At 38.6% G+C, this 11,554-nt stretch overlaps 1 protein-coding gene across 1 annotated transcript; it reads left to right on the forward strand.

Moving 5' to 3' along the window:
• On the forward strand, positions 1-10,233 carry FETUB (fetuin B). Its single transcript, XM_039850627.1, has 7 exons — positions 1-429; positions 774-884; positions 2,180-2,267; positions 4,160-4,323; positions 5,062-5,163; positions 8,753-8,836; positions 9,739-10,233. Exons 1-7 carry the CDS (start codon positions 205-207, stop codon positions 10,114-10,116), a joined length of 1,152 nt encoding a protein of 383 aa, XP_039706561.1. The 5' UTR covers positions 1-204; the 3' UTR covers positions 10,117-10,233.
• Positions 10,234-11,554: the final 1,321 nt, after the last annotated feature.

Genomic DNA, 11,554 nt, shown 5'->3' on the forward strand with positions numbered 1-11,554 from the left:
TGGCAAATTCCATCCAAAGTACTGACTCAGGGAAGTCCACATTTAGATTTCGAGGAGATAGAATAGGGCATTGTATTTCAAATCCTGGTCACCATTTTAGATTGTGATTAAAAACTACTCAAGCTGGTCTTACAGAGCTCTATATAAGCAGCCCATCCCCTTAGCTCTATATACTGATCTGTCCTGGGTCTTGTTCCCTACAGAATGGGTCTGCTCCTACCTCTGGTGCTCTGCTCCCTGGCCACATTCTACACAGTGGAATCTCTGCCCCAGGAAGCCCTCAGCCTCTTGCCTCTCCTCTCCCGTGGCTGCAACGACTCAGACGTGCTGGCAGTGGCAGGCTTCGCCCTGCAGGATGTGAATAGTAACCGAAAAGACGGCTATGTGCTGAGCCTCAACCGAGTGAGCGATGTCCGAGAACACAGACAGGCAAGTGACAGTCCCCTATCTGGGACAGCTGTTTGCACAAGCTGCAGAGGACAGCCAGGGAATGGGAACCCAGGGGCAAATGTTGGTGGTGCTTTGCAAACTGGAAACCTGTTGAGAATGCTTTGCTCCCCTCTACTAGGGTGAGCTATGAGCCCTTATTGTTGCTAGGATCAAGTCTTAATAGTATCCTACTCTGACACTTGTCCAGTGTCCCACAGTTTATAAGAAATCATCAAAAACATTGCAGCCTTTGGCTCAGCCATAAACCAGAGAATTTTTTGGTCAGTCTTTAGGGGTTTCTACTTCATGTGGGATGTGACACATTTCTCCACTCCTTCCCGCAGGATGGTCTGGGGTCTGTGTTCTATCTCACACTGGATGTTTTAGAAACTGACTGCCATGTGCTCAGCAAGAAGGCGTGGAAGGGCTGTGAGGCGAGGAGCTTTTATGAATCGGTAAGTGCTCATGTCCAGGAGCTCTAACGGAGAAACTAGATATCCTCTGTCTACAGAGTAAAAATTTTTCAATGTGTGCCGTCTTTTACATGTCCTTTATACTCGTTCTCTTGGGCATGGTGCCCGGGGTGGTTATTTCAATTTCAAAGTGGAATTTGATCAGAGGAATTTCTGAGAGTCTCATTGGAATTATGACCCCAGAATTGAAAAGTTGCCCCCAATTTTTTTTACTTTTAAGACCCTCCTATAGGTTCTGAGTCATTGTTTAAATTGTGAGAAAAAGATCTGTGGTGTAGCTCTCTGGATGTGTTTGAGGAAGACTATAGAAATAATGAAGGGAGAGCTTTCTTATTTGTTTTATTTTGTCTTATTTCATTTTAATGAACACCAGTATTAAGTTTGAGGCTGGGGAGAGGAAGGGCTTACATGGCATGGGAGCTCTCAGAGGTGCCATAGAAGGATTTCCTGGAATCGTAGAACCTAAAGGACCTCAGAACTGATCCTTTTAAAGATGACCGTTGAAGAGTCTTGAAAATAATATAGTCAGATTTCATTTGATTCTCAATTATCCTGAGTTATTTCCCTTAATTGATATGAAACTTTATGAGTATAGAATTGTTTAGAAGTAAACTATCTGATCAAGATGTTTTTTCTAATCATTTAACCAAATTTGTCAAACTGCACCTATCTGATCTTAAAAAAAAATCTTTTTACCCTGTCATGAATTATATTTGTTAAGGTGACACTAGCTGCTATAACATATACTCTAAAAAGTATATACTGATTCCAACATGATTGAAATTTATTTCTCACTTATGTAAAATTCAAAATGAAAATTCCTGATCAAGAGAGGGGTTTTTCCAGGAGTGACTTGGAGACCTAGGTTTTTCCACTCTGTGGCTCTAGACTCTGCCACCTTCAACTCATGCTTTCTATGGTCACCATACTCATCTGATCAAGCCGTAGAAAGAGAAGGAGCATGGAGGATAGATTGCACATGGGAGACCTTCATGGGCCAGACTTGGAAGTGATTACAATCACTTCTGCTCACCTTCTTGTGGTTAGAACTCAGTATACAGTCATGCCTAACTGGGAATAAAGCTGGGAAATGTAGTCTAGCTGTGTCCCAGGAGAAGGTTAGATTGCTTGATAATCAACTGGTAGTTTCTCACATTGAAAGCCACCAAAATTGACCAAAATTTTTAAATTATTTAAAAATAAAATGTCCAATTTCATTTGGAGGTATTTTAAAAACTTTGTTTCGCCATCTCATAAAATGTGTTTGTTGATTCCAGGTTTATGGTCAATGCAAAGCAATATTTTACATTAACAAGCCAAGAAGAGTTCTCTATTTGCCTGCTTATAACTGTATTCTTCGCCCAGGTAAGAGAGTACTCTGATTTTATTAATTTTAATAAAAGATGGAAAAAGAATATTAAGTAGGGCTATGCTCAGAATGTATAGGGTTCTCCCATTCTACTTCCTATTCATACCAAGGCCAGGTTCTTAATATATCCAATACTTGCCTCCCCAGCAAAATTCCATTTGCACTGCTCTTCTTTCCACATCACCTGCAAAAGTTTATTCTTGAGTATTGCATTAAATCCTAAATTTTTAGACTGACATAAATGACTTCATCTCTACATTAGTTCCCACTCCCTTTCTAGGTATCTCTGCTATTACTTCCCTGATGACACCATCTCTACGCTTCATCCAACTGGATGCCTCACTATTTTCTGAACGCACATTGAACTTTTTCCAGTCTCTGCAACTTGCTTGTCCCTTTCCCTCCACTGAGGATGACTTCCCCTGATACCCTCTGCCCTTGGAACTCATTCTTTAAAGACCAGTTCTGCTTTTCTCACAATGTTCTCTATTCAGGAAAGGAACAAGCTTTCTTGTTCTCATTCCTATAAAACTGTAACCTAACTATTCATGGAGTATAGACCATGCACTGCCTTGATTTGAAGTCTCATATCTTATTTCATGCAGAATATTTTATCCCTTCTTTCTTGCTTTAACCCTCTCCCAGTTCCTATCAGGTATAGAGTCTACAATATTGTTGAATAAATGAGTAAATGGACTAAGAATGATGTTGCAACTAATGACATTTCAAATATGCCTGTGCATTCATTCTGGGTCCTTCTTTGGAAAGCAAGCATCCAACACATGGGAAAATAGGATATGGCTACTTGTCAACCTGTTATGTGCTTGTGTCTTCCCTGGTGGATCTTGGTCAAGATTCTGATTATGTGGATCTGGGGCAGGGCCTACGAGTCTGCATTTGTAACAAGCTCCAGGTCATAACAATGCTGCTAGTTACTTTGAGGGACAAGGCAGCAGAGCAAATATTTTATTAGCCATGGTTTCCTGGTTGTGAAGATGAAACTTACTTGAATAAATTAGAGAACAACAGCTAATAAAACAGATCAGGACTCAAATGAAATTCATAGATACCGGAGGTGTGGGAGATCAGGAAGTGACACATGGGAATGATGTTGTGGGGAGTGACAAGCTGTAGATATAACTCCATCATAGTACACCCAAATACACCCACCTAAACACACAGTTGATCAAAAAAGTGTATTTACTCTGCAAAAACAACTTGCAGACAAGTTCTCTAGCCTGAATTTTACACTAGTTTTGCCACCCCCAGCTCCTCCCAGTCAGAAATTCTAGCTGTACTATTAGAGTGATTAGTCTATGCAGTTACACAGTGATCTGATGAATTTTTGCTTTCTGGCTCACTTGCATTTTCTAACCAGAGAGGGTGTAATTCCACCTTCTATGTTATTCTCTCATTCATTCATTCAACCATCATTTTCTAAGCACTTACCATGTATTATATATTATCTCAGGTGTTGGGGACTAAAAGGTGAATAAGACATGACAATAATGAAATCCCAGCCTTTTAAGACACTCACCTGCTTAACAGAGGCAATGATGATGGAAGATATCAAGCTACTAATTAGGATAAAAGTTTTTATATCATTATAAACACACATACTATGTGTTTTTGAACAAAATTCCTAGGATAAATTTGTGTCAGGTAAAAAAATCTTGCTTTGACTTTTTTGTAAATTATGAAAGTAATACATGCTCATTGCAGAAAACTCACTACTGGCAGCTAAGTTTCATTCCAGACAATGCCATCCTTGCTGAAAGTGAGTATTATCTTTAGTTTCTCAATCTCTGCTTCTGTTGTGGTCATACAATATAGGATTAAAACTCATGAATGAGTTTCGTTTTTAAACTGCTCTCTTTGACACCAACAGTTTCTCGAAGAAAGGTTCACAGAATGTGCCCCGACTGCCCTAGCCCTGATGACTTGTCAGATCCCAGAGTCCTGGAAGCTGCCACTGAGTCTCTTGCGAAGTACAATAATGAGAACACCTTGAAACAGTATGCTCTCTTCAAAGTCACCAAGGCTTCTAGCCAGGTGAGGTCGAAATGCCCGGTTATACCACCAAAGTGTCTCATGACTGTTGCTATCGATTTCTAAACTGAGAGGAGAATGTTAAGGTACTTTTTTGATTAAAACTCAAAAGCCTTTCCTCACTCCCTACTTTGGTAGACCTGATGCACTTTCAATCATGTTTCAGTTTCTGAGTTATTCCATGGTATTTCCTTTTGTTATGGGATTCGATTTTACTTCATTGTCCTTAAGGCAACAATAGAAATGAATTCATAGAAATGAATTCTACATAGGTTCACTATTTACTGCTAAATCCTCTTATCAAATTGACTACGGACCTTTTAGCAAGTCAATTTCTGCTCTATGTTAAGGCCTGGAGTAGATGTTCAATTTTATGGGTTAGAGGAAGTGGAAGCTCATTTGTATTTGAATTATGTTAATATCCATTATATAAAGAAAAGCTAATAGAAAACTAATCTAAAAACAAATCTACATGAGGAAAAATAAACTCGTCTGAGAGAAGCTTTTTAGAACCCATTCAAGTCATTAAGAAGGGAAGAAAGATATGCTGGTTATATTTTCTAAATAACAAAATCATAACACATGGTTTGATCACGATAGGAAGTATAGAGGCAACAGGAGACCTGTATTGATAATGACTCTGAGATGTATAGTTTTTGTGAATATAATGCTGCCAAACCTCAGTCATTTCTCTACATGGAGAGGTTTGATTTCTGTTTCTCAACTCTTGTCTCATACCAGTGGGTATTTGGCCCTGCCACCTCTGTGGAATATTTAATCAAAGAGTCACCATGTACCAAATCTGAGGCCAGCAGCTGCACACTTCAGCTCACTGACTCTGTGGTGAGTATTCCTGAATGTCTTCATAATTAAATATTTGAATTCACAGGTCATCTATATGTATTTATTGAAAATAAATTATACATGAGGTGTTGTAATGCACAAGATACTTTTCTTCCTCTCAAGGAGAAACTGACTAGTTAGAGATTGTGCTGGCCCAGGTGCAATAATATTTTATTGTAAGTGCAATTTTCATCAACAGTGTTATGCCTTTGCAGAAAATGATCATAGGAGGCTAGAAAATCACTTCTCGGCCCTTTGGCTAAGATCAAGTGTAGAAGGCTGTAAAATATAGACAAATCTCAGTGATTGGTGATGGTCCTGCTTTTATCTGAACAAATCCAGTTGCATTTGGAAGACAGCATGGTGTTCCGTTCCTTGGACCACTCTTTAAGAAGGAACGCCAAATAGGCCATCTTTCAAAAGATGTATCCAGGATGGGGAGGGTGTCGTGAAACCATCTGAAACACACCTGATGGTAATGCCAATTGGCACAATGTGTTGTAACACAATTAGGCAAGATGCATTCAAAGCCTTTTCTCCACTTAGTTACTTGTTTGCAACAACAACTTTATAAAGATATAATTCACACACCATAAAATTCACCCTTTTAAGGTATACGATTTACTGGCTTTTTTTTTTTTTTTTTACTGATATATACACAAAGTTGTGCCACCATCACCAGCGTCTAATTTTAGAATATTTTCATCAGCCCCAAAAGAAACCATATAGCCATCAGCAGTCATTCTCCTTGCCCCCTCATCCAAGCCCCTGGAAACCTACTTACTATCTTTATGCCTTTGCCTTTTTCTGAACATTTTATACAATGAAATCATACCGTATGTGGCTTTTTGATTCTGTCTTCTTTCATTTAGCATGATGTTTTTAAGGTTTATCTATGTCATGGCATGTATAAGTGCTTCATTTCTTTTAATGGTCAAATAATATTTCATTAAATTATACAATGTGTTGTTTATCTATTCATCAGTTGATGGATATTTGAGTTACATCCTCATTTGAGCTATTGTGGATAATGCTGCTATGAACATCTATGTACAAGTTTTTATGTATATATGTTTTCATTTCTCTTGGGTATATACCTTGGAGTGGAATTGTTGGGTCAAGAACTCTATGATTTCCCTTTTGACTAACTGCCAATCTATTTTCCAAAGTTACTGTACCAGTTTTACAATCCCATCAAAAATATATGAGAGTTTCAATTTTTCCACTTATTTGCCAATACTTATTATGTTTTTTTTTTATTATAGCCATCTTACTGAATATGAAGTGGTATTGAATTTTGCTTATTATTTTCATTTTCCTCGTGGGTAGTTGTGTTGAACATCTTTCAATGTGCTTATTGGCCATTTGAATATATTCTTTGGAGAAATGTCTATTCAAATCCTTTGCCCATTTTAAAATTGTACTATTTATCTTTTTGTTGTTGAATCGTAAGTGTTTTTTACATATTCTAGATACAATCCTCTCATCGGATATATGATTTTCTTCTATTCTCTGGGTTATCTGTTCATATTCTTCATGATGTTCTTTGAAGTACAAAATTTTTGATTTTGATGAAGTCTTATTTATATATTTTTTCTTTTTTTTTTTGATGTGCTTTTGATGTCATATCTAAAAAACATTGCCTAATCCGAGATCACTACAATTTACTTCTATGTATTCCTCTAAGAGTTTTATAGTTTTAGCTCTTATATTTAAGTCTATGACCCATTTTGAGTTAAGTTTTGTATATGATGTGAGGTAGGAGGTTCGACTTCTTTCTTTTGCACGTGGATATACAGTGGCCCCAGCTTATTTGATGTATGTCTTTGCATATAAGGTGTGTCTCTCAAAAGCCTTTTGTAAACTGTTAATCATATAGTCTCAATTTTCTTAAGCAATAATTTGGAAAACATCTTCACCTTATTTTGTGGGATTTTTCTTTCTCACTTGTCAATGACACCTTGGGCAGATCCCATAGCTTTCTGGTTATTTTTAATAAGAAGAATAATTTCACTTAGAAAATTAAAATTTACTTTCAGGTATGAAAAAATTCCATTTAGTCAATTCTGAATCAAAACTTCTATCTTGTATACAATACAATGCTTTTCCTTCTCTGTAGCTCAAGCCTTACCTGGAGCTTAATATCAAATGTGAGGAAGATGTCAAGATCTGTTCTTTCACTCTTTCTCCCCATCCTGCAATCTTTTGCTTAATTCTGTATCTTCCAAGTTCCAAGAAGAATGATAGGATTAGGGAAAAGAGTACGAAGTCTTACATAACTGAACCTGCAGTCATAGATTTCTCTTGGTCTATACTTGCCCTCTATGAGACAGGCTCCAGGCTGGTTTTCTCAGGTGGTACAGGTGTGAATTCATCCAGAGGTCTCGTCTTAGTAGGATAATGTTTTCTCTAGCTGACTCCTTGGAACTACCCCTTTTTGGATTCACCTCCCAGATTTTTACTATTAAATGCCTCATATCTATCTGGAATTCCCTTGGGTGGGCACCTCCGTACTACCTACGACATTTGCTTGTCCTATGGAACCCTCACACATTATTACTATGGCAAATAGTGGAAATGGGCTTCTCTTTGCTGCCCTTTCTCCTTACTCTACCACAGTAGGCTGCTTTTTCCAAGATTCTGCTCTTAGAATGCTCTGAGTGAGAAGTGTATCCCAATCTCCATAGTCCATATGTCTCTAAACTCTAGGGTTCACATGTTAAACATATTCTCGAACTCTCTCTTTGTAGTCCACTCTAGTTTCAGCAGTATATAGCTTCAATGTTTAAACAAAACAAATGGGATTCGATCTTGTGTGTGACAAAAGAGAACTTGTTAAATAACACAGAGGAATATTAGATAGCCATTATAAAGATGATAGAAGACTATTCAATGCTATAAAAGAATAGTCACAATATAATTTTAAGTGACAAAAGAGAATTAGAAAATTATATGTATAATCCTATTTTTCTAAAAGAAAATACATATATATATACATAGGAAAAAAGATTAGAAGAAAAGAAATTAAATCATTTTGGGAAACAGGTATCTTTCATGCAATTACAAGTCTTTTTAAAAAAAATCCAGATTCTAAAAAACTATTACACTTTAATAAGAATGTAATAAGAAAACAAAATTATTTTATTTTTTAAATAAAAAGAAGCTGAAGGAGCTGAGAGTGGTTTCATCTGAGAAGAGTAAACTCAGATGGAATGTACATAAAGGGCTGCTATATGAGAATTGAAGACCCAAAGGTAGAAGTAAGGCCAAGAGGTAGATGTTCTATAGACGCAGATTTCTGCTAAATATAAAGAATTTTCTTATAGGATTTGTTCCTCAAGAAGTCTTGAGTTTCCCATCACTGGAGGCAATTTAGCCTTGTTCGGCTGATTACTTGTAGGAATGATCTAGATAGAATCAGCTCAGAGCCTGCCTATTTTGTGGTAATACCATAGAAATATTGATTGGCTATGTGTTCACATAAGCAGAAAGCAAGTTGATTTCTATTTACAATTATTGATAGTGTAATACTCAAACAACATTTTATCCTCTCTCTCTCTGTTTTTTTTTTTTTGTTTGTTTGTTTTAGCCCGTTGGTCTTTGCAAAGGTTTTCTGAGTCAAAGCTATTCAGAAAAGTTCGTCTCGGTGACTTGTGACTTTTTTGAATCACAGGTATTTTTCATTCTAATTGTCTTCCTGAGAAGAAAAAAACAGATTATTTGCATTTTAACTGCCCCAACCCCACCCGCTCCTTTTATTTTCCTTAGATCCCTGATCACCACTTTACTTAGGCTGCCCTGAGGTCACACGCACAGGATAGCTGGTTAAAGATCTGTTACTTTTAGTTTTAGTCACAATGTGGTCCTGCAGAATAAACAAGACCCCTTCAGAAACAGGGATTTACTAGTCTGGATGGTTCAGGCCTCTGAGACAATAAATTCGGTCTCCCAAAGACCCTTACCCTGAACCATAGGGAGAAGCTGTTTTCATGGAAATATCCAGTCCCTTTCTAGAAGTATTTATTTAGCACTTACTATGCGACAGCCTGGTATAGTTGAGAGAGTGATTAAGACAGGCCACTTGGGTTCCAGTCCTGCTCTGCCACCTGCAAGCCGTGTGACCATGGGCAAGTTCTTATCTCTGTGAGTCATGGTTGCCTTATCTATGAATAGAGTTGTGACACCTACCTCATTCAGATCCCTTTGAGAAATAAGTGAGAAGACCTGGATAAAGGGCACTGTATTCAGCCTGGCACATTATAAAAGGTGGCTGCTGCTGCTTCTATTGCGAGGAGCAGGGAGACAGCTCACTGGGGCCTTTAATAAGCCATTTACCCTTTCTGGACCATTGTCCGTTTATGAATCTGTGAGACTTGCAGTCAAGCTTCTACAGGTCTTGGTTCCCCCTGGCCCTTATCTGTTGTGCTTTATAACCCTTTACCCAGAGGCCCATACCTCTAGCTGGTCCCCCTTTGAAACATTCCATCAGGAAGGAACAGAATAGCTTAGTGTGGTACCAGGCACGCAGGGATTTCCTGGGGGGACATTTCTTTATCGAAAGCGTTCTTATTTCAGGCTCCCACCCCTGGAGAAGAAAACTCTGCTGATAACCAGGGACCTGCAAACCTACCCAAGGCGGAAGAGCCCCAGCAGATAAACACAGCCCCTACCGACTCACCCTCCAAAGCCATGCCAAAAGGATCTGTCCAATACCTCCTTGACTTGAATGATGAGAAGCCCGAAGGTTCTCAGGAAAAAGGCCCTGTGGAGGCCTTCCCTGTGCAGCTAGATCTAACCACGAATCCCCAGGGAGAAACCCTTGATGTCTCCTTCCTCTTCCTGGGGCCTATGAAGGAGAAGCTGGTTGTCCTGCCTTTCCCGAAGGAAGAAAAACGCTCTGCCAAGTGCCCAGGACCAGCCCAGAGGGCCGACCCTCTTGTTCTCCCACCATAAGAACTACATAGCGAATTCCATGGAGATGCAGTGCCCCCCACACCATGAGAAGTGGTGGGGAAGGGAGATGAAGAGTTTCATTGTAGAGAATAGTTGATAAAGTGTGTCTTTTTTACTCTTCTTGGTCTCATCATGTTGGCTAGAAGTGAAAATGGGACTAAATCCTCCACTTATACACTAGGTTGTATGCCTTCTATATTAGCCCAGGTCTCGTTCCATGGATAAATTCCTCTCACGTCTTTTACCTCTCCTTTTCTAATGGTTACTGACTTTTAACTAAGCGTCTCTGATATAGGGCCTGCCATCCTTAGGCATGTCCTCCTCTTTATGGACAAGAGCAGACTATGACTCTTTTGATCAAAATGAGATGGAAATTGAAGGATACCAAGAGACTGGGATTCATCACAGAGTTTCACTTCCTTTATTCCATAATTATTTCAACATCAAGTATTAATCAGATATTGTCTGCAGAGCCTTCAACGTGAAGGTGGATTTTTTTTCTTACCTGTCTGAATAGGCTCCAAGCCCAGAACTTGATAAATTCACTTAGCAATGGGGGTGGATGGAAGAGACAGTGCCTGTGGCCTGCATCTGAGACTGGGAGGAATCAGCCATCGTTCCAACCTAGGGAGCTTTCTAGCTTCTTTAATAGTTTTGCTCAGAGAAGAAATTAGGAGCCCAGATAATATTCATTCCTAATTTTTTCACTTAAAAAAGAACAAATGTATACAGCATATATGTAATATTATGTATGTGATATGTATATTATGTACATATACATATATACACACAAACATGTGTAATACATACCAATATATACACACATATATCTTTTGAAATATGACAGGTGTTATGGGCTGAATTGTGACCACCTAAATTTATGTACTGAAGTCCTAAACCTCAGGACCTCAGAACATGAGTGTATTTGGATACGGGATATTTAAAGAGGTAAGTAAGTAAAATAAAGTCATTAGGGTGGGCCCTCATCCAATATGACTGGTGTCCGCATAAGAAGAGGTGATTAGTACACAGATGAGCACAGAGCGAAGACCACGTGGGGACACAGAGAGAAGGTGGCCATCTATAAGCCAAGGAGAGAGGCCTCAGAAGAAACCAATCCTGCAACACCTTGATTTCAAACTTGTAGCCTCCAGAATTGTGAGAAAAATGAATTTCTGTTGTTTAAGACACCCAGTTTGTGGCACTATGTTATGATAGCCCTAGCAAACTAATACCACAGAGAACATAGGGAATTTATGAGTATAACCATTATCCTCCATTCTAGTAGCTGTTTTTAGAAGAGGCACATAGACCTTAACATAATTTGCTTAAGAGCCGTAGACAATATTTACACCATATTACTCTTATCTGCTTCCTGTAAGAAGGAAAAATAATTAAGTGGGGTGTCATGTGGAGTCTTAAATCCTGTTTCAATCAA

The sequence above is a fragment of the Pteropus medius genome, unplaced genomic scaffold (assembly GCF_902729225.1).
Source record: "Pteropus medius unplaced genomic scaffold, Ma_sr-lr_union100, whole genome shotgun sequence".
NCBI lineage: Eukaryota > Metazoa > Chordata > Mammalia > Chiroptera > Pteropodidae > Pteropus > Pteropus medius.

Bases quoted from the DNA above. Each gene is read 5' to 3' on its own strand.
- FETUB (XM_039850627.1), top strand. From the start codon at position 205: ATGGGTCTGCTCCTACCTCTGGTGCTCTGCTCCCTGGCCACATTCTAC. The intron at 5,164-8,752 runs GTGAGTATTCCT...TGTTTGTTTTAG, and splicing joins TTCAGCTCACTGACTCTGTG to CCCGTTGGTCTTTGCAAAGG. The intron at 8,837-9,738 runs GTATTTTTCATT...TTCTTATTTCAG, and splicing joins GTGACTTTTTTGAATCACAG to GCTCCCACCCCTGGAGAAGA.